The following is a 24,437-nucleotide window of genomic DNA, read 5'->3' as shown; positions in this document are numbered from 1 at the left end:
ATGACAGAAGAGTTTGGTGAATTTGGAACTGGTTGAAGAAACCCAAAGGGTAATCTTAAATGCCTCAATTTGGTCAAATAGAAGGGACATCCCTGGTGGAGTGTTTCAGGAATCTGACCTTGACACTGGGATGTTAAACATTTTTATCAATGACCCAAAAAGATTTCAATGGGCTAGAACAAGTAGATATTTAAACAGGGACAAATCTGAAGTCCTGCAATCCATTAAAAAAAGTCACTCTATTACAGTATGGGATAGGTTATATAACAGTTTAAGGATTTTAGTAAAGCACAAGCTTAATACAAGTTAAAAGTGTAAAATAGCAAAAAAAAAAAAAAAAAAGCTAACATGTATGACAGGAAGAAAGCCTAGAATGAGTGACTAGATGATAATCCAGATGTATTAAACCCTGGTCAGATCACATTTACAGTGCTGGAGTTCAGTTCTGGGTACCACATAGTAAGAAGGACAGTAGAAAACTAGTGTGCCTCCAGAAGAGGACAATCAGAATGGTAAGGGGATGGAAGTCTACGTCATATGAGAATCAGCTGAACCAAATGGGAGGTAGCACGCTGTAGTCGAAAAAGAACAGGATTTGGAATCAGAATACCTAGGTTACAGTCTTGGCTCTGTAACTGTGTACAACTACAGGCAACTCACTTGACCTCTCTGAGCCTCAGTTTCCCACACATAAATATTATTATTCCCTCACAAAGATCAAATGAGCAAACAAGGATCAGGTAAGCAAAATGAGCAACAATTTTATAAAGGGTTTTGGAAACATAAACTGCTATGTAAATGTTGAGTTATTAGTTATTATTTCAGTGTAACACTGATAACTGGTACTTAGTTAAGCCAATTAGAGGTTCAACCTTCCAGCATTGCTATATAAAAGATATATCAGGCATCTTCACATGGGCTGTCTCCTTGATTCCTGTTAGACCATTTAGGCCAAACTAGATTTCAATTCACTTCAATGACTCTAGAATAACTTACATGAAGCCATAAACAGAAGGAATGAAATCCCAGGAGCTGAGGAGGAAGAATGAGAGGCAAATGATAACCACCACGCTTCCCACGTACATCACAATGTATTGTCCTGTGAAAATCCAAAAGGCTTTGCTTTGTACTTTCACAGGAATGTATTGCCGCTAGGAGAGAACAAAAAGAACACAATTAGGGAAGGCAAAGCCAGAATACACGTCCCAGTTCTATTATCAAGCGATGCCCCTGCCTAGCAAGCAAATAAATTAAACTGGTTAAAAAAAAAAAAAGGAAAAGACAAGATACCCTCTCATTTCATAGCTCTGAATCACCACAGTGTGACAAAAAGGGAGAGAACACTGGACTGGGAGTCTTTTTAGTCCAGGCTTATTTCCTCTCTCTGGGCATAACTTTCCTCATGAGTACAATGAGCTTAGTTGTAAAGGATCAGCCCTGCAAACTGTGAATCCCAGGGATGCTAGTTTTTCACATGAATAAACAGGGCTTTCATGAGAAAATGTGAATGTCAGAAATATTCTTCCTGTCAAATGCTAGATATGTAATCACGTATATCATAAAAAATGCCTGTGCAACATTCTTCTTTTTTGTTAACAATCAACAAACCACAAAAGTGAAAAGTGACATATATTATCCATCCTAATCACTGTATTAGACAGTTGTGTCATGAATTTTTTTGGGAAAATATACTTCATTGGGAAGTTTCTTGGAAAATGCCTATAAAACAAAATGTATCAATAAAAAGAAACACTCTTCCAGAGTAATTTGTCTTAATATATAAGAAGGCTAAGTTTCCTATTTTTTCTCCAATTTTCCTGATTCCTGATTTACAAAGGGAGATAAGGAGCACATATAATCCATGCCCAAAGATCCCCACAGACCAGCACTTACGTGTTCTAGTGAGATATATTCAAGGCCAGAAGTGTTTCTTGGCCAAATCAGTTTGGGGAAAATTAGAATAGATGGTGTCTAAGGTCCCTTCTAGGTCTGACATTCAGCATCCTGACATTCTTGGTTCTAAGGCACCTTGTAATTGTAACTTTCTATGATTCTGTTTATCACCCAGTGGGCAACCCAAATTTTCTAACCCTTTCTCTACCATTCCTCCCATAGCTTTGAAAGCTGAGCCTCCAAAGGATTTTCCTCCTTTAGGCACAGTTAGTTTTCCAAGGCAATGACATAGAATGTTTATAAAAGGGCAGTTGAGAGAAGAAGGAAAAGACAGAAGAGAGAGAAAATGGATTTTGCTAATTTCTTAAAAATAAATATTTTTAAAGGACTTCTTTTCTCCTAAGTTACAGACTACAAAAAGTCACTTGATTCAAGAGGCTTAAAACTCCAAATGAACTTTATGACTAATGGCAGGGGCTACCAAAATAATAACAGCAGCATCTAACAAGTAATACAGCACTTTACAAGTAATCTTCTCTCCTTCACTGCCCCATTTATCAGGCTAGTTTGTTCTTTGATGTGTGACTGGATTATTTTCTTGTCCTAACCCTGGGCCTAAATATCTGAAAAATGTTAGACTTAAAACGGCCTGGCATGATGACCCAGTTAATACCCCCCATTCCCTACTTTACAGAGGCAGACAGCAAGACCTTGAAAGGGGAAGTGATTTGTCCAAGGTCACAAAACAAATTAGCAACAGAGCTGGAAGCACAAAGGTGTCTTGAATCCCAATTTAGAGTTCTGTCCACTATATTAAACTATTTCCCCCAAAGTTTGAACAGTCTGTTTCTTTATTTTGAGAAGAAAAAGGTACAGATCTGGGTGGAGGCCTGAAGAAGCTAAGCTTAGGTTTCAATCGCAAAGTGGTCTTCTCACACATGTAGAATCTCCTCCACTAAGATGTTTCAAACCTGAAGGGATAGGATGAACAGCCAGGAATCAAAGGACAGACTAAATAGTGCTGGGGACTGTGAACTGATTAAAGTTTTATTGAGTAAATTTTAGAAAGCTGATCATTATTTAACCATCATCATTATAAATATACGTATGTGTATGTGTGTGTGTGTGTGTGTGTGTGTATATACATACATACACATACACACACATGCTCGTGAGCGCATATATATACACTCACTGTTTATTAATAGAATCTATTTACACAAGTTTGAGAGCTCACTCCTTAATTCCTGGACACTCTAAAGCAGGCCTGCACAACATTTGGCCCACCGAAGGATTTCCAGCAGCCCACAAAAAATGCAGAAGATGTAAAACAGGCCTGCACAACATATCACCCGCGGGCTGCTTCAGCAGGCCATAAAGCAGCCCATATGTTGTGCAGGCCTGCTCTAAAGAATCAAATGTTATCCAACAATAATGTTATAATAGTTCACATTTCTATATGTACTTCAGTTTATATAGCACTTTCTTCACATAATCCTATAAGACATGTAGTCCAAGTTTAATGAAGAAAAAAAAGGTTCAAATACAGGAAGTGATTTGCCTAAGATAATCCAGCCACTAAGTGATGGAGCAAGGGCTTGAATTCAGATCGAGAGCCTGGTCCTCCTTCCTTATGCTCAGTCTTTTATGTACATAGTTATTTGCCTGACATCTCCACCATCAGACTGGGAGCTCCCTGAGAGCAAAGGCTGTGTTCCCAGCACTCAGCACGGTGCCTGGCACATAAGAATATCTTAATAAATGCTTGCTGATTTGACTTGACTCAGGTTGGCCTTATACTACCTCATATGGCCACAATCCTGGGGAAATCATGAGTAAGCACCAACCTTTCCCAGAAGGATTTAAGTACATACATTATCATCCTTAAATTGAACTATTGCTTTTAATCAGTCAATAGTTTACCTGGAGAAGATACAGCAGCCCTGGTACAAACAAGGTGACTGGATACAAAGACTGGTACGTTGCTAAGGCCAGAAAAATGGCACTAAGAAAGGCACTACCTGTGAGAAGGAAATAAATGTGGTCAATGATCCACCCTCACAGATCCAGATTAGATTCAACAAGTATTTCTTAACATGGAACTTCCCATTATTTTTCAAATAATCAGTTACCAAATAAGTGCCTCTTGGTCAGCAAGTAGTTTTTCAAATGTAGAGAGAACTGAGAAGAAGTTGGTTTGGTTTCAGGTACGAGGAAAAAAAAAAAAGATAAACCCATACCTGTCCCCTTTAATAGCTCAAGATCCCACAGGTACACTCCTTATGAAACTTGTTAAAGAGAGACAAAATGTTGATAGTCTCATAAATTTCAACCCACTGGTGTATGTTAAAGAGAGATTTATGGACTTCTTATTGTTACATATTTAACAATTAGCAACAAAAACAAGCAATCAAAAAGAACAAGTAACACTGTGCAGAAAACCTCTACCATTTAGGAAGGCAGTACCCAAATGAATTAACAAATAACATACAAGCCAAGAAAATGATTTTATTTTTTGCTTCCCTCCAGATCTGTTTGAAATTCTTTCCTTTCTTCCCTCTCTCTCATGCAGTTCAATCAATTATTATTAAGGGCCTACTGAGTGTCAGGCACTATGCTAAGCACATAAAGATAAAAATTAAAGTCTCTGCCCTGAAGGCCCTTATAGTGAGACAGGTGAGACAACATACATATAAATCTGTCATATACATAATCTGTCATATGAGATAACATATATATCTATATCTATCTGTACACAAAATAATCAGAAGGTAAATTTATAGGAGAGGGGAGGGCCCAAAAAGCTGGGAGAGATCAGAAAAGGCTTCTTATATAAGCTGACCCCTGAGCAAAGTTTTGAAGGAAATAAGAGAGCCTAAAGGATGAGACAGGTACGTATTCCTGGCACAGGGAACACCTGTGCAAAGGAAGAGACAGGACAGGGAATGCCATGTAGGAGGATCATTGAGACCAGTTTAGCTAGTCTGTATGTAAAAGGATTGCAAAGCAAGTTGGGGCCAGGATGGGAAGGATTTTAAAAGCCAAACAAAGGAGTTTATGTTGGATCCTAAAGGCAACAGCGAGCCACTGCAGTTTAGTGAGCAGGGAAGTGACATGATCACACCCATGCTTTAGGAAAATAATTTTGGCAGCTGTGTGGAGGATAGATTAAGGAGGGAAGAACTTAAAAAGTAAGGACACCAAGCGGGTTAATACAGTAGTCCAGGCAAAAAATGATAAGGACCTATACTAGTGTGGTGGCTGTGTGAGCTGAGAGAAGAGGATGGGTGTGAGATATGTTATGAAGGCAGTAATGACAAGATTTAGCAACTAATTAGATATATGAGGTGAAGAGTGAAGAATCAAGGATAATACCAAGCATGTGAACCTGGGTGATTGGAAGGATAGTGGTGTACTCAATAGAAATATGAACATTCAAAAGAAGGATGGGTTTGGAGGGAACGAATAAGAATTTAGTTTGAGAAGCCATACAGTTGTCTACGACAGTTTTTCTAACAGTTTTTATTGAATAGTGACTCCATTCCCCAGTGTTTTATAACACGGGATTATCAAACACTAACCATTCTGGATTCTAATTCTTATGTTCCATTGATTAATTTCCTTATTCTATTTTAATACTGAAATAATCCAATTAATTCTGTGTCCTTTTTTAACTGATCCTGTTTACAGTAAATTGATTTTGTCCTGTAATTGTCTAAGTCATGATTCTTTGTCTCTGAACTTAATTCAGAAATTTAGGTGGCCTGTAATGAGTTAAGTTTAGAAATTCAGTTCTCCAGTTAATCATTGTTCTATTCTTGGGTCAAGGAAATTTGTTACCCTTAAAAGATGCAGGTGGATACCAGGGATTCTGGTCTCCAGTATCTTTACACCACCAAACTATCATTCAAGGATATCTGTTTTGCTATCCAAAGGAGTCTAGTTTTTTATCTGTGTCCTTGCAGATGCAGCTGGACTCAAACAATGAACATTTCTTAGTCACAAAGAAAGTGGGGGGGTGGTTGCTAGCCCTCATTCCTAATTTCCATCCAATCATATTTTCTTTCATCTATGATGCTAGCTTCCTATTTTCTTTCTTTCCCAAAACTATAAAGGAGAGCTCTTCCTCTCATTCAGGATCTTAGCTTTACTGTGGAATCTAACATCCTAACTGAATGTGCTCAGACCTTTATGCCTCAGTTTACCTTAATTTCAATCACAACAGTACCAAGGAGTTTTTGTTGTTGTTTTTTGGGGGTGTTTTTTTGGGGTTTTTTTGGTGAGACAATTGGGGTTAAGTGACTTGTCCAGACTCACACAGCTAGTGAGTGTTATGTGTCTGAGGCCAAATTTGAACTTGGGTCCTCCTGACTACAGGGCTGGTACTCTATCCACTGAGCCACCTGGCTGCCTCCAAGGAGTTTTTACAATTATAGTCCGACATACATTTTAAGATCTGGTAGTGCTGGTTCCCTTTATCAGTTTTCATTTTTATAGTAGTATTTTTTATCTTTTTTAATATATGGATTTTATTACTGCTTAATCTAATTCTATTATATAATCTAATAGTATTTTGATTGGCATCACATTCAATCTCAAGATTAGTTAGAAAAGTATTGATGTTTTTACATTTATCTGCCATAGTCATGATGAGGAATATCCCTCCATTTATTTAGTTATTCCTTGATTTATATCAGTCATCTTCACACAATTTTTATCTGTACTCTTGCATATTTTGATAAAGAAGAAATATCTGATCTAATTTATCGTTACATTAAAGAATATTTCTTTATCTGATTCTCTTGATTCTTACTGGAGGTATGTCAAAATACATAAGATATTTGTAGGTTTTTACTGACTTAAATCAAGCATATCTTCCCTGTAAAACAGGAGGGAAGGTTACAGCAAACTGGCAAAGATGAAAAGAGACCAAGAGAGTCAATGCTGGAGGGGCTACAGAAATAAAGAAACACTAATACACTGTAAGTTAGCTGGAAATTATGTGAGAAAAGTCACTTAATTGTTCATACTGTTGACCCAGGCATCTGCTACTATATATATTCCCAAGGAAGACAAAGACAGGAAGATCTCATATATACCAAAATATTCACAGAAGCACTTTTATGGTAGCAAAAAGTTGGAAATAAAGTGAGGACTCATTAATCTGAGAATGGCTGAACAAATCATGCAAATAAATACAATATGGCACAACATAAAAATGTTGGTTCTGGAATTTGAAAATCTGGGCTCAAATCCTGGCTTCACCACTTACTATATGTGCGACCTTAGTTGGACAAATCAGTTAATCTCTCTGGACCTCAGTTTCCTCATTTGTAAAATGAGGGGGTTAAGACAGATGGAATCTGAGGTTCTTTCCAGTTCTAAATCTATAATTCCATGAATGTTAACTGAATACAATTGCAACATAAAACCTCCGACTATGAGGAATTTAGAGAAATACAGGAATACTTATATGAACTGATGCAGAAAGAAACTGAACCAGGAAAATATATATTTATATAAATACAAGTATGTATGTATGTATACATATATACACACACAATGACTATAATAAATAGCATTAATTAAAACAACACTAAAAGGCTAGAGTCAAATTAATTATAATGACCAATCTCAATTCTGGAAAACAGATGATGAAACATATTTTCCTTCTTTCAACTGAAAAATGGGGTGGAGGAGAGTGGAGGGGAAGAAAGAGAACAGGATGTTGCCCATGCTATCAGATGTGATCACTTTGCCAATTGGTTTTGCTTAACTGTTTTTCTTTATTACAAGGGAAAGTTAAATGGGGAAGAGTATATCAAGGAATGACTAGCCTATAAAAATAAAAGCCATCAATGAAACATTTCTGCAGAAAAGAGACAATAAAATATATCTTCTCCTCCATGGAAGAAAAGTGGGGAACTACTAGGACACAGTATTGTATATTGTTTAGATATGTTTATCAAATTTGTTTGCTTTTCTTTATGAAAAGGGAGGGTTTTGTCTGAAGGAGGTATAAGAAATGACTGTGAGGTAAAAATAAAAGGCATGAATAAAATAAACTGTAAAAACAAACAGCAACTAAAAACAGCAAGTCACACTAAAAGACAGAAACAGTCAATGTTGGTGAAGCTGTAGGAAGACAGTCACACAGATATACCTGGAGAAGCTGTGAGCTAGTCTAACCATTCTGGAAAGCAATTTAGAATTATGCTAAGAAAATAACTAAAACATCTTTATCCTTTAATCCAGAAATCCTAATATAAGATATATATACCATACTCCAAGAAGATCAAAGACAAAGGTATACATCAAAAATATACATATAAAAACAGTAATAGTAGTGTTTTTTGTTGTAACAAAAAGCGGAAACAAAGCATATGCCCACTTATTAGGGAATACCTAAACAAATTGTAGCACATGAATGTAATGGAATATACCATAAGAAAAAATGAATATGAAGTATAGGGAGAAGCACAAGAAAATTTATAAAAACTGCTACAAAACAAAGTAAGCAGAACCAGGTAAGCAATATACACAATGACTACATCGATGTAAATGGAAACAACAAAACAATCAAAACTGAATGCCATGAAATTATGATCAAGCTTCACCTAAAGGAAGAAATATGATAAGACAGTTCGTTTGCAGAAGTGTGGGACTATGGAAATGCATATAATATCTAGCTCTTTCAATGTATTGGTTAGTTTCACTGAACTTTCCTCTTTTTGAATTTTCGTTCTTTGAAAGAGGAAGGGGAGAAGAATATGTTGGGAACTGTAAATGATCAAAAACCAAAAGGTATTAAAATATTTTTAAATATACACGATGACAGGGGCAGTTAGATGGTGCACTGGCCCTGGAGTCAGGAGGACCTGAGTTCAAATCCATTTAGAGCGCAATTAGGGTTAGGGTTGGGAACAATTAGGGTTAGGATTAATTTTTTGGTTACATGACACTTGACACTTAATAGTTGTGTGACCCTGGGCAAGTCATTTAACCCCAACTGCCTCACCAAAAAAACAAAAAAAATACATGATTACTACAACAACATAAATGGAAAGAACAACAACAAAATTAAATTGAATAATGTGTCAATTAAAACGACCCAGCTGAACCTGGAAGAAGAGATGAGAAAAAATATCCCTCTTCTTTTTTTGGACCAGGGGTGGGGGGGGCAGTGAGGCAATGGGGCAAAGTGACTTGCACAAGGTCACACAGCATGTAAGTGTCAAGTGTGTATGACCAGATTTGAACTCAGGTCTTCCTGAATCCAGGGCCAGTGCTCTATCCACTGCACCATCTAGCTGCCCCTCCCTCTCCCTTCATAAGAAAGGTGATATGGAATGTTGCAGATGCTGTCAGATGTGGCCATGTGTCAGCTGATTTTTCTTAAGTAGTTTTTTTTCCTTCGTTACACGGCTTCGAAGACTTGCTGGATGACGATGTTTATTTGGAAATGAATGCAATATAAAAACAAAAGGAATCAATATTTTAAGAGAGTGGAAGGGCGACAGATAATCTTTAATACAAGGTTTTACAAAAGCTTGAAATAGGTTAAAACTGCAGACTAATGCTTCTGGAACCATGCATTAGTAATAATATCTGACACTTCATAGTGCTTTAAGGTTTGCAAAGTTCCTTCCTCAAAACAACATTGAGAAGTGTATGGTATAAATATTATAATTCTCATTTTTTCTAAAGATGAAGCACAGATTTTAAAAAGTTAAGTGACTTACCTATGATTATACAGCTAGAAAGTATCTAACCTATGCTTTGAATGAGTATCTCCTGACTGTAGAGCCAATACGCTATCCACTATGCTGTGCCACTCTTCTATCTTTAAATATTATATAATCCTGTGATCTAAATTTTAAAATTTTATTTTTTCTAAATTACATGTAAACAAAAATTTTTAACATTCCTTTTTTTTTTAATTTTCAGTTCCAAATTCTTTCCCTCCCTTCCTCTCCTCCCCCTTCCTTTAGAAGGTAAGCAATTTGATATAGATTTTACATGTGCAGTCACGCAAAACATTTTTATATTAGCCACATTGCAAAAGAAAACACAAGCCAAAAAAACCCCAAGAATAATAAAGAGAGTTTAAAAAATTATGTTTCTATCTGCATTCAGATTCCATGAGTTCCTTCTCTGGAGGTGGACAGCATTTTTTATCATAAGTCCTTCAAAACTGCCTTGATTGTTGTATTGCTGAGAATAGTTAAGTCATTCACAGTTGATCATTGTACAATATTGTTGTTACTGTGCACAATATTCTCCTGGTTTTGCTCATTTCACTTTGCATCAATTCATGTAAGTCTTCCTAGATTTTTCTAAAAGCATCCTACTGCACTGTGATCCAATTTTCTAATATCATAGCAATTGCTTAAAATTTCTTAGACCTAGTGTTGTTACAGCCTTTTTTGAGAATACAAGAATACATCATTATGTATGATCATTTGCAACAGCCTACACTCAACACATTCATAAAAATTTTAAAAATTAAAGCAAATTTTAAAACTTAAAAATTAAAGTGAATTAATTTTAATTAAGAATTTCAGAGTTAATTTGAAGGAATCACCAGTTTTACAGAAGCTAGCTTGACTTAGTAGTTAATAACCCACAGAAATTAATATGTATTTCTATAAACCACCACCAAGAATAGAAACTGATAAATACCCTTTAAAATAACAAACTATGTCAAATATCTGGTCATTAGATATACAAGATACTTATTGAATGGTAACTTGATCTGTGCTTCGTCAGGCGACGTGTAGGATTATTTATGTCCTAACCAGTACTTGTGCTCTTGAGGCCAGAATATCCAATATGGAGCAGTTTTTGTTATCAAATTATGCAAATCCAAACAGCTGACAAATAAGATAATAATTTCCTTAATTAATAATAAAAAAGGCATTATTTCATTGCTGTTTCAGAGAGAGAGATAGAGAGATATATACACACCTCAATAGTCTTACCATTAATTTTGGTTAGTTTTCTTGTTTAGTTTGGTTTTTCCAGATATAAACAGGAAGTCCAACAAAGAAATTTACAAATTGAAAACATTTTAAAACTACCTTAGGAGGAAGAAAAGATTTCTTAAATACAGAAGATAAAGGAGTTTTTGAATAATTCTGGTTTTTTTATTTTTGTTTTTCTTTTTTTTTTGATGAGGCAATTAGGGTTAAGTGACTTGCCCAGAGTCACACAGCTAGTAAGGGTTATGTGTCTGAGGTCGGATTTAAACTCAGGTCCTCCTGACTCCAGGGCCGGTGCTCTATCCACTTCGCCATCCAGCTGTCCTGAATAATTCCATTTTTGAGACAACAGAGTTACAGGACACGAAAACCAAAAAATGAACCAATTTTGATCAGGGAGCTGTAAGTAGAGGGTGGAAGAAGTAGATGGCAAGTGAAATGGCAAAAGGTTAAGGATAACTCATTATGGATTGAAACAGTCTTTTTTTTATTGATTTATCCCTGTTACAATGTCATGTATCCAGAGGCGATCAATAAATATAACTTAACAATGTGTTCTCTGCTAGCCAGGTCAATGATCACCAGCAGAAGCCACCACACATATGTCTATGAGCATGAGCCAGGGCCCATCTCATATCAACAGAACAAGTGGGAGATATGCTCCCAGCAATACGCCTGAAGAAAGGATGCCTTGATTATCAGCCAATCAACAAACATTTATTCAGTGCCTACTATGTGCCAAGCACTGTGCTAGGAGCTGGGGATACTTATAACAACAAAAACATGAAACAATCTCTACTCTCAAAGATATTATAGTCTTATGATCAAGCCTATGGACTCCTTAGAATGTTTTTAAAAGCAAAAAATTAAATACATAAGATTATAAGGGAAACCAATTATAATGAAACAGTTATCAAAATTAAAATTAAAAAATCCATGGATCCCAGATTAAGAACCCCTGTCCTAGAGGCAACAGAGGAATTCATTGAGTAGGGAAGGGATATGGTCAGATCTGTGAAAAAGGTGCCCCAAAACCTGCCTGGGATTTCATAAAAAATACTAAAACACCAAGTAAAGCCAGGGAAAAATAGCAGAAAAGAGTCAACTTCTCAGTGCAATGATTTTCTATGGAAAAAGAAAATAAGCTCTGTGTGTGTGTGTGTGTGTGCATGTGAACTCACAGCATGTGTCATGCCCAGGAGAAGCATGGAAACAGGTCTTCCAAACTCCAATCTTTCCATTAACAAAAATAATAAAGAATTTAGTCTGGTTTTGTCCTCGGAGAAACAGGGGATAAAATAAACATAATTTATTTTTACTCTACTCAAAGGCATCTATAATGATTTGTCTCAGGAAAAATGTCTTTTCTTGACCTTATGACAGACTAAATGGTCAAATGTTACAGAACAAACTGGTAAAGCCTGTGCCATTTATATCTTAAGTAATTCTTGTACATAATGCATACAGAGACAGTACATGAGAGGCAGCAGACTCAAAACACCCAGAATTTTGGAACCAGATCAGAAAGCATTACCTTCTGAAACAAAAGCTAAGAATAATCAACTGAACAGATAGAATTAGAGAATAGCAGACATTTTCCAAGGAAGAAACTCACTCAAAATGATTTGTGTTGACGAGAAGACTAGGGTGGTGCCTAATCAGTGAGGGAGGCCACAGGAGTTCCATGTACTTGATGATTTGTTAATGGTCCATGAAAGTTGAGCTCTGATTCAGAGAAACATGGGAAGACGCATGTGAACTGATGCAAAGCAAAAAAATAAAATAAAATCAGGAGAACAATACACATAATGACAAAAGGCAGATGAACTAAGATTAATTGCAATGACCAATTCTGTTCCTGCAAAACAAATGACAAAACATATTTCCCTTTACTTGACATAGAGGTGAAGGACTATGGGAGTGAAATGTTGCATATGCTGTCAGTCATTTTGTCAGTTGGCTTTTTAAAACTTTTTCTTTGTTCCAAAGAAAGGCAGTGGAGTGGGGGTAAACCAAGGAAATTACTAAAATGAAAAATAAGACACCAAGACATTTTTTAAGAGTCTAAAAAATGAGCTCTACTGAGTGAGAAACTGGTTGAGTGGGTAAACCTTGAGGAAAGACACTACTGGAATGTGCTGCTGCTGGAACAAAATTCTCTAGCCTTGTGAGAACGGGAACAATCTAGGTGTGGAAAGGGGTTCAGAAGCAGGTGTAGTCAGTCTCAGAACAGGTGCAGTGTGGGCAAAAGTGTGTGTGGGAGGAGTTTGGTAGGTGTATGTATAAATAAAAAGCAAGAGAGAGGAGATTCCAGGTTATTAGAAAGGGTGGAGGTGTTTTGAAAGAAACCAGAAGCCTTTCCCAGTCTTCCTTAATCTTAATGTACCTTCCTTCTGAGATAAATCTCCAATTTAGTCCTTTATATAGCTTGTTTGTATATAGCTGCTTGCCTGTTGTTTCCCCTCCGAGACTGTGAGCTCCACGAACAGGGATTATCTTTTGCCTTTCTGCGCATCCACAGCACTTGGTATACTGCCTGGCACAAAGTACTTAATAAATACTAGGTGACTGACTAAATCAGAAGGAGCATGAAGACTGGAGGACTTAAGTGTATTCAGGAAGATAATGAAATGGAAACATATAAACTATTGCAAAATAAAGTGAGTAGAACCAGGAGAACAATTTGTACAAGTATAATAATATTTTGAGACAACTCTGAAAGGCTTAGAAACTCTGATCAACACAACGACCAACCACGATTACAAAAGACTCATGATGTAACATGCTTACCTCGGGACAGAAGTGATGGACTCAGTACAGACTAAGACTTTATTTTTTTGACATGGCCAACGTGTGAATTCTTTTTGCTTGACTATAAATATTTGTAACAGGTTTTGTTTTTCTTGCTTTCTCAATGGGGGTAGAGATGAGAGGGAGAGAGTGCAGATCTTCATGAAAATAACACTGAATTTTTAAAAAGAAACTATTAAACTGGACAATTACTGGGGGGGGGGGGGGGGGGGTAATGTTTATCCACTTTTATGCAGCCAAACAGCCAAATCCAGTGTCCAGAACAAGGGAAGCGATAATTTTGTATGTGTCCTGAATTACATCTTGCAACAACTGGAACTCAGTTCTAAAAACATCTTAAGAGAAATATTTGATGACCTAGATTTAACATGAGGAGATCAGCCAGGATGATGATGAGACTTAAAACCATACCACAAGAGGACCATATGAAAGAAATGAATGTTTAACCTAAAGAAGCTTAGATTTAGGGGAGATATAATCACGATCTTTTAATTAGATGAAGGGCTGTCACATGAAAGAAATTAAACTTGTTCAGCTTGGCCTCAGATGGCAGATGACAGAATAGGTAGAATTAACATGTGGTAGAATTCAGCTCAACATAATAACTACAAATATACAACAACAGAATGGGCTGAGTTCCTGTTTTTGTGGGCATTCAAGAAAAGGTCAAGAGACCATTTTTCAGGAATGTTGTATAAGGGATTCATGTCTCAGGAAGTGAGTGAACTATATGATCTATTCCATATGTACATAGGAGGGAAAGAACAATAACATGGAAAAAATGCAAATCTTCAATAGTAATAAAAGAAATGAAAATCAAAACACCTTTAATATATCATTACATACTGACCAAACAAAAATAAATTAAAATAGTACAAACTTATATTGGCAGGGCTATGAGTACATACACACTTGCAGGGAATTGGGAGAGTTAATCACTGGTCCATTCTTTCCAGAGAATAACATGGAGACAGAACAAGAACTACAAAGCTGTGTGCAGCCTTCGTTGGGTCTAGTAATTCCACTTGTGTAAGTATATCCAGGAAAATAACCCAGATAAGATCTAAAAAGATGTACATGGTAGCATTATTTATAAAGCAAAAACCAGACAAATCTTTTCAAAGGCTAGCTACTCCACATGATCCCAATCTACTTTTTGTCTATCATTTCTTCTGTTTCCTGGTCAGACTCTCTTTAATCTACCTAGTCCTTCCCCACCTGCCACAAACCCCAAAGTCCCAACCAAAAACTACTCATCCCTTCTACTGTGTCTTCTGGAATACCTGTTCCATAAGCAACAAGCTTACTTTCACCTTAAATACTTTCTTTTCCCATTCCTTCCATTGTGTGGCTCTCACTGAGATCTGATTCTCTCCTGAAGACAGTTTCCTTGGCCTCCCCTTCCAGAACTGTTTGCACTTTCACTACCCCCTGAATCACTGGTCGTGGTGGAGGGGTCAGAATAATCCTTGCTCCTCACTGCTATGTTCAGACTCTCCCTCTACCACCATCACTCAGTAACTTCCCCTCCTTTGAGGTTCATTCAATCATTATTTATCACCCAATCAAGATGCTGATAGCTGTTATCTCCTGACTGCTTGGATACTCTCCTTCATTCTTCAATGATTTCAGTACTGGCTCACCATCTTCTCTCTTCCCTAACTCCTACTCTCATAGTAGAAGACCTTAACATATTGATTTCACAACAAAAACCCTGATTTCCTGGTTCCCAAACTTACTCATTTCCCTTATTAACCTTCTACTCTACCTTACCTCAACCCTAAGGGAAGAAGACCACACCCTTGATACATGTACTACCACAATGTACTACTTCCATGTCCATAAACTCTGAAATCCCCTTATCTGATCACAATCTATTGGCTTTCCACATGCCTTCCAATACCAAACCTTGCTCTTCATCGACACCATTGACACTTTTGACCTTTCAGTTCTCTCCCAAGCCATTACCCCTGCACTAGCCACACACTCACTTCTTCTACCCATCTTAATCCCTTCAACTCTATACTGTGCTCTTCTCTTGCCCCTTTACTACATTGCTGATTGTGGCCTGCTAAGTCTAAGCCTTGGATCACTACAGCCATCCCTTGCCTTTGCCCCTACACACACGCTACTGAGCAAAGGTGGAGGAAATCATGGAAGTGTCCTGACTGACACCATCACAAATTTATGTTATATAACTTCAACTGGGCTCTCACTGCTGCTAAGCAATTATTTCACACTTCTCTAATTAGCTCATCATCCCACTCCCCACAGTAGGTCTTTCAAATCTTTTTATCCCTCCTCAAACCTCCCATAGTTGACCTTCCCCATACCCTCTCAGCTAAGAACCTTGTCTCATATTATGTTGAAAAAATTGAAGCATTTGCTTCACATTCCCTCTTCTTCAGTTCTTCTGATCTGATACCACCGAGATGCCTTCTACCCACTATCTCCTTCTTCAAACCTGTATCACATAAAAAGATGTCCCTTTTCCTTGACAAGGCTAACTCCCTACATACACAAGTGATTCCATCATATCTCATCTTCTTTAACAGATTGCCAGCTAAATCATCCCCACTTTCTTAATTATCTTTAATCTTTCCCTGTCTACTGGCTGCTTCCCGACTGCCTACAGACACTCACATCCTCAGAAAACCCTCATTTGATCCATCCCCTCTATTTTCCCATATCTCTCTCACCTTTTGTGGCTAAACTCCCTGAGAAGGGTGGCTGCAATAGGTGCTCTCCTCTCACTCTTTTCTTACCTTTCTACATTCTGGCTTCCCACCTCATCACGTAACTAAAACTGCTCTCTCCAAAGTTGCCAATGATCATTTAGCTGACAAATACAATGGCTTTTCTGAATATTTATCCTTTTTATCATCTCTGCAGCCTTTGACACTGTCCATCACTCTCTCCTCCCTGATACTCTCTTCTCTCTAGGTTTTTGGGACACTAGTCTCTCCTGCTTCTCTTCCTACCTATTCCTTCCTTTCTAAGATCTTCATTGATGTCACTCCCAATACCTGTGAATGTTTCACAGAGCTCTATCCTGGGTGCTCTCCTCTTCTCCCTCTATAGTATTTCACTTTATGATCTTATTAGCTCCCACAGATTCAATTATCATCTCTATACTGATAATTCTCAAATCTACTTATCCAGCCCTAAACTTTCTGCTGACCTCTAGTCTTGCATCTCCAAATGCCTTTTAGACATCTCAGATGGATGTCCTGTAGATATCTTAAACTCAACATACCCCAAAGTGAACTCATTATCTTTCCCCACACACATCACATCCCTCCTAAAAATGCAGCACAGTAATGGAATGGCTAAGGAAACCATACAGGCACATGCTGGCATATTACAGTGAAACAAAGGCAATATTTACTCATATATTACTACTATATAGTGAACATAAGATGCTAAGTAAATAATGAATATGAGAGAATAAAAATGAAGACCGTCTGAGAACTGAGAGATGTAAACAATTTAAGGATACAGAATTCTTCATATTTAGTTATTTTTGTAGATTAAAGGTATATAAATACATTTAATAAAGCAAATTATAAAACAAATGAGTTTGGCTTGTGACTAAATAGTGACAGTACTTCCAAAACTCTGTGTAGGGGCTACATAAGACTATGTTAGATAGCTGATTACTGCGGGGAAGACAGGATGAAAGAAAAAGCATAACAACAAATATTGAATATTTAGTAGCAAAGATCCAGTTTGCACTGTAAGCAACCTGGTTACAGAGCAAAAACTCTCAGGGCTCTTCCATGCTTAGCTGCTGACTCAGTGCAGCCATTCCACTTAGAACAACTCCTTCAAGGAAAATAGTCTCATTGCCTTTAAAGAGTCAAGAAAAGGTTCTAGAAAAGCAAAATGCCTTGATTTTTTTCCATTAGACCCACTGAAAATGGAAATCACAAGATGACTCTTGTACACATAGTCTATCTTTGGGCACAGCCATTTTTGAGATAACATTTCCAAATGCCAATGATCATTCATTTCTATTAGAGTGTAGAATAAATGGACTATTACAAAGAATAACAAATGCCTGCCTGACATAAGTCAAAAACAACAAAAATTTCAGCCAGCAATACATATGGCAACACATATGCCCTAATATTATAGATGTCTTTATGTCAAAACACCACTCAAAGGAAACAATGCATTTCAAAAGATGAGCTTTTACCATAACATACAGAAGCTCGTTGTTTGCCTCAGATAACTTTAAAGTATTAAAACGAACCAGTACAGAATTAGCTAGAACAAAGAAAAGGAACAATATTTGTTCACCAACTTACCCATCATTAATGTAAGAGACTATACAAAATAATACCTATGAAAAGTTAGTTAATTGGAACCCTCCAAATATTATTGGTGTGTGTTTGTGGCCAGCTGTTTTTACCTAATTTCAATGTTAAAGCATTCATATTATGCAGTTTATTTATCAAAATGCATCAATTTTCATGTTCAAGACATTAAGAAACCTCATATATAATTATAATAATCATAACAATTGACATTTATACAGCAGTTGAAATCTATACTCCTGGTACCTTACCTTTTACTGTAGCCAAAATGAAGAAAGCAATGATGGTGTTGTTTATGGCACAAGTGGACTTAGCAACACAAGATAACACTGTGTAGGGATTTAAAAGATAGCTGGGAAAGAACACACAAACAGACACTCAGAATAATAATTATAGCCAACTGCAAGCATTATTCACAGTCTTGACTTTTCACCACATCGACTCAAAATGTATTCAATGAGTGCAACTAGCTCAGAAATGTTACATCCCAGGCAAAGAAAATATTACTTCATTAGATTCCTCAGACCCACTCATAGTCCATAAAAGGCCTTTACAAAAAAACCAGGGGGGAATGTTGTATGTTATCAAGTTCCTAGGCACTGATTATGTCTTCTGAACTGTTACAAGTATCTCAGCTTCACCCCTCTCAGCACAAAGCAAGGCTTGCTAAGAAGGTCATCAAGGATACATTTTGTATACATGGTACACAAGTTCAAATCCCGCACAACTTCAAAGAATCCTCTTAACTTCCACTGAAGGAGATGGTGGAGGGGAAAAAAAAAGCACTACAGACAGCCTTTAAAAAGGTGGGGAATCTGAAGGTATATAAACACATTTAACAAAGAAAATTATAAAACAAATGAGTTTGGCTTGTGACCAAATAGTGACAGTACTTTTTTCTTTTTTAGCAATTCAATCTGAAAAGATTTGGGCCCATTCCAAGTAAGAGGAATGAGCTCAGTTTATATGCACAACTTTTGTATCAATTCACATTTGCAACTTTCAGTAATAAAGGCTATCCTCATAAGAGAATCAAAGCCACTGGCAGGAAGTATTATGTGAGATCAAGTAGCTATTTAGTGGGAAAGCCACACAATACTACTCTGTAGCAGCATCATAATTTCAAAAAGTACCACATGTTTTCCAAGTCAAAGAATGAATCAGAGGCTATCATATCACCATTATCAGTTTTCCATTCTGTATAATGGGAGAGAAAACATCCTGGGCTGTATTAAGTAATAAATGTAGAGATATGAAATAAGGAGCCATATAAAAAAATTAGGTATTATTCCAACAGAAATTTTTTTTACAGAAATGCTAGTCACAGAAGAAAGGATTTAGATCATCAATCATCGAAGTTAAAAAAAGTCATTTACAAAATATCTATTTTTTAATAGAGAGGGAGATAGAATAAATAGCTCTGTCGTAGTCATGCAAAAGGACTATAGAAAATATTTGATGACTAAGACATGTGTATTTACAAATATCTAATAAACATGGGAAACTCTAATCATATTTGTTTCCTCTTGTCTGCTGGCTTAAAGCCTTGTTCTACTGGGAAGTACTTACAACAGTGCTACTTTGAGGGGGATGTAACGCATTTCCATAGGGGTCCGTATGAGTTCAGCCACATCTGAGGCATATTGGTCCAATTCAAGAAGGAGTTTCTGCTTTTTAACCTGGAAAAAGGCAAAACAAGCAAATAGAAGAGACTCAGTAAACTAAGAAAGGATAATGGCAAGCCCTGAGACATTTTGTTGAAGAGTAATCTTCAATTCTAGTTCTTCAACACACTAGGCCAAAATCAGGCAGGCAGCAGGTGTGAGAGGAACTATGGTGATACAGACAAAATGATATAATGATAAGAATTCTGTACTTGAAGTCATGGAACCAAGAATCAAATTCTGGCTCTGCCACTTAGCAGCTAGATGACCTTGGGCAAGTCAGAGATGTTCTATAAATAAGTATTACTTTTACTTTCTTCATCTCTAAAATACGGCTGATACCTGGCACTGACTACCTCACTGAGTTGATATGAAGATCAAATGACATCATTTAATTTAACAAATATTTATTAGGTACCTACTATACCATATCATGCTGGTATTGGGGAAACTGCAAAATTGAATTAAAACTATTTCCCTGCTCACATGGAACTTATAATCCAGTAGGAGGATGATATATACAAATAGCTTTAATACACTATAGTACATAATAAATGCATCAGCATATATCTTGCATTAATATTCTGCTTTATAGTTTACCAAGTGCTTTCTTCTCAACGATCTGTGAAGTAATGCAAATATTCTAATTTTATAGATAAGAAAATAGACTCAAAGAAATTCAATTAAAGGCTATAAAGTAGAAAAGTCTGAATTCAAACCCAGATCTTATGACTTCAGTTCTTGTTTTCCATTGACTACACAATAATACAAACCACTATAGAAAGTCCAAACCTAAAAAGGTCATTACTAACTAAGAGTAAGACAAAGGTTACTAGAGGAGATAGGATGGGTAGGAATTCAACAGCCAGTATGGCACTGCAGACAGAGGGAAGAGCAAGAGAAGAAGTGAGGTGTATGCAAGGCATGCATGAGGTAAGTAGAAAGAAATACAGGCAGGAAAATAGCAGAAGACTAAAAAGGGTGATACCAAATTGTGAAGGGTCCTAAATGCCAGGGTAGGCACTTTGAACTTAATTCAAAAGGCCACTGGGAGCCACTAAAGAATGGGGCTGAGAAGTGACATGACCAGCTCTCTCCAAAAAAAAAAGACAGATCTAGCAGTGTTATGCATGAGTCCTTTGTAAGCATTCAATCACTCAACTAGTATTTACAATGAATCTATTATGTATGTGTGAGGCACTGAGAGCAACACTAGACATTCAAACAAAAAGCAAAAACAACCCCTACCCTCAAGGAGCTTATGTTCTAATGTACAAAAATATAAAAATATAGGTATATCCTATATATACAAAGTAGATACAAGGTAACTGTAGAGGTGAAGACACTAGTAGCTATGGAACCAGGGCAGGTCTATTGAAGAAGGTGGCACTTGATCTTAGTCTTAGAAGAAAGCAAAGGTTTTAAGAGTGAGAAGTGAAGTGAAAAAGTGTTCAAAGGCATAGCGGACATCAAGTGTGAAGGCATGAACATAGGAGAGAGAGTGTCATGTGAAGAATAAGAAGGAGGTAAGTACGTCTGGCCCATGGAGTACATATAGGGAAGTAAAGTGTAAGAAGGTTGGAAAGAAAGGAAGGGACCAGGTCATAAAGTATTAAATGCCAAATACAGAAGTTTAGATTTGGTCCTGTATTTGAGTAATATCATTTTGGCAGCTAGATGGAAGATGTATTGGAGAAGAGAGATTTGAGGCAGAAAGACCAATGTGGAGGCTAATGCAACAGTACAGACAAAAGGTGAGGGCCTGAACTATGACTGTGTCTATGTGAGATAAGAAGACATATATGAGAGCAGTTATGGAGATTGAAATGACAAGGTCTGGTTCAATGATTGACTATGTGAGGTAAATGAGAATGAGCAAGCAAGGTTGTGAACCTAGGTGAATGGAAGGACGGTGGTGACCTTAAAAGGTGAAGTTCAGTAGCAGGATGGATTTGGGAATAGTGAGTTCTGTTTTAAATATGGTGAGGTTGAAATGCATAAGAAACATTCAATTTGGAATGTCAAATACGCAGTGGGTGGTGCAGGGACTGGAGCTTAGGAGACAAACCTGGGCTAGATATATAGATTTGTAAGCCACATGCATGGGGATTATAATTGAAACTCATGGGAAAAAATTAGAAAAAAATGAAAGTATGGAAGAAAATGTAAGATATTTGTTTTTTCTTTTTTTTTTTTTAAGGCAATTGGGGTTCAGTGACTTGCCCAAGGTCACACAGCTAGTAAATGTCAAGTGTTTTGGTCTACAGTCACATCTGAACTCAGGTCCTCCTGACTTCAGGGCCGGTGCTCTATCTACCGCGCCACCTAGCTGCCCCGGTATTTGTTTTTTTAAACAATTGACCTGTAAAACAGGTCAAGGAGAGATAATTTAAGAATTATTGGAATCATTGAAAATCTTGACAAAATCAAAAAGTTTGAGAACTGAATATATTCCAACAAATTATAAATAAAAACTGTCCAGATCTATTAAAACCAGAAGGTAAAGTAAAGATAAAACAAATCCATTGATCACCTCCCAAAAGGAAGCTCAAAAGGAAAACTCAGGAACATCACAGCCAAATCCCAGAGTTCCCCATCAAAGAAAGAAAACTGCAAGAATCCAGAAAGAAGCAACTCAAGCACCAAGGATCCACAGACAAGATCACACAAGATCTGACAACTTCTAATCATTAAGTCAGTCAGTCAAATAGTATTTTTAATGCACCTATTATGCATGCCAGGCACTGTGCTAAGCACTGGTTACACCAAGAAAGGCAAAAAACAATCCGTGCTCTAAAGTAATTCACAGTCTAATGGAGGAAACAACATGCAAGCAACTATGTACAAATAAGTACTGGGTGAAGGCTGGGAGAATCTCAAAGAGAATGCAATAACATTAAGGAGGACCAGGAAAGGCTTCCTGCAGAACTTTAGCTGACACCTGAAGAAAGCCAGGATAGCAAGAAGACAGACGAGGAAGAGAACATTCCAGGCATGGGGGCAGCCAGTGAAAATGCACGTAGCCAGGAGATAAGAGTCTGGTATGAGGAACAACAGCAAGGAGGCCAGTATCATTGGATTACAGAGTATGTAGAAGGGAGTAAGGCGTAAAAAGACTGGAAAGGTAGAAAGAAGCCAGTTATGAAGGGCTTTAAAAGCCAGAGAATTTTTATATTTGATCCTGGCAACATCAGAGAACTACTGGTCAGATAGGTGTTTGAGAAGATCAATTTGACAGCTGACTGGAGAAAGGATTAGAGTGGAGAGAGACTTGAGGCAGGGACTATAACCAGTAGGCTACTTCAATAGTCCAGGTATGAGGTGGTAAAGGCCTACACTAAACTGATAGCAGTGTTAGAGGAGAAGGGGACATGTATGAGAGCTGTTACAAAGGTAGAACAAAAGGACTTGACCACTGAATGGCTACAGGAGGTAAGAGAAAGTGAGGAGTTGAGGATAAAACTTAAGTTGCAAGCCTGAGTGATTGAGGAGATGATGGTACCATCAAAAGTGGAAGAGGTGAGGGCTTGAGGGAAAGATGAGTTTAATTTTGAATATGTAGAGTTTAAGATGTCTATGAGACATCCAATTTGAGATGTCTATTAAGCAGCTGGAGATGCAAGAATGGCAGACAGTGTATAGCCTACATCAGATTGCATGCTGTCTTGGGGAGGGGGCCAGGAGGGAGAAGGAAAAATTTTGGAACTCAAAACCTTATAAAAGTGTATAATGAAAACCAAAAATAAATTAATTGATTAATTTTTTAAAAAAAGAATGGCAGTCAGGAAAGAGGTTAGACCTAAACAAGTAGATCTGAGAGTCATCTGCATAAAGATGATAACTTAATCCATGGGAGCTAATGAGATCAAATGAAGTAGTATATAGAGGTAGAAGTTACATAATAGAGGACTCAGGACAGAGCTTCTACTATAAATAAGAGAAGATTTTGGAACAATATTCCAAAAAGCAAAAGATAAAGGTTTACAAGCAAGAAAAACATCCTACAAAGTTGATGACAATCCTACAGGAGAAAAAAAGAAAGTGAACTTTAATGGATTAACATACTTTCAAGCATTCCTAATCAAAAGGCTGGAGCTGAGTAGGAACTCTAAAATGCAAACACAAGAGTCTAAAGAACTTGAGAAAGGTAAATTTATTTAAACAATCAGAAGGATTTAGTAATGATGGAGTGCTAACATTTTAATAAAGGGAGAAGAAAGAAGTGTACTCCCTTCAGAACTTTAGTGTCTTCAAAGGTATTCAGGGAGAAAAACAGGAAACATGGAGAAGACTGGTTCTGTTCTGAGGGTTTTAAGAGGACAGAAAGAGGGAGTATAAAAGGAGGAATATAGTAATGGAGAAAGGAGGAAGAAGAGGGTGGAACTTAAACCATGGTATACCAGAAAGCACTCAGGTTCAAATCTTCCCTTAGACACTCACTAACTGTGTGCCATGGATAACTCATGTAACCTCTTCAATTTCTTCATCTTTAAAATAAAAGTATGCCTATAGTGCATATCTCATAAGGTTGTGATATAGTTCAAATGAGATAACATATGCAAAAATACTTTGTAAATTTCAAAGTGCTACATAAATGTTAGCTATTATCATTTCTATTGCTGTTTCTATTACATAGGAGGAAAGAGAAATGATATGTATATATCTATAGATACGTAGCCTGATTAGGAATAAGGGGCATGGACTGACAGAAAGTTTGACAAGTAGGTTTTAAAAGAAATACAGACTCCTGTATCTTCCACTGGGTATAT

At 37.0% G+C, this 24,437-nt stretch overlaps 1 protein-coding gene across 1 annotated transcript in view; it reads right to left on the bottom strand.

Moving 5' to 3' along the window:
• PIGU (phosphatidylinositol glycan anchor biosynthesis class U) overlaps nucleotides 1-24,437 on the bottom strand; it is a 111,143-nt gene that overhangs the window by 38,158 nt on the left and 48,548 nt on the right. The window contains exons 5-8 of the mRNA XM_027867090.1: nucleotides 19,574-19,683; nucleotides 18,256-18,356; nucleotides 3,817-3,914; nucleotides 997-1,151 (exon numbers count right to left, since the gene is read on the bottom strand). Coding sequence (XP_027722891.1) covers nucleotides 997-1,151; nucleotides 3,817-3,914; nucleotides 18,256-18,356; nucleotides 19,574-19,683 — 464 coding nt within the window. The remainder of the gene's footprint in view (nucleotides 1-996; nucleotides 1,152-3,816; nucleotides 3,915-18,255; nucleotides 18,357-19,573; nucleotides 19,684-24,437) is intronic.

This window comes from Vombatus ursinus, unplaced genomic scaffold (genome assembly GCF_900497805.2).
Source record: "Vombatus ursinus unplaced genomic scaffold, bare-nosed wombat genome assembly UNPS02014785.1, whole genome shotgun sequence".
NCBI classification, from domain to species: Eukaryota; Metazoa; Chordata; class Mammalia; order Diprotodontia; family Vombatidae; genus Vombatus; species Vombatus ursinus.
Note: the sequence above shows the minus strand (reverse complement) of the source record. Positions and strands in the feature narration are given on the sequence as shown.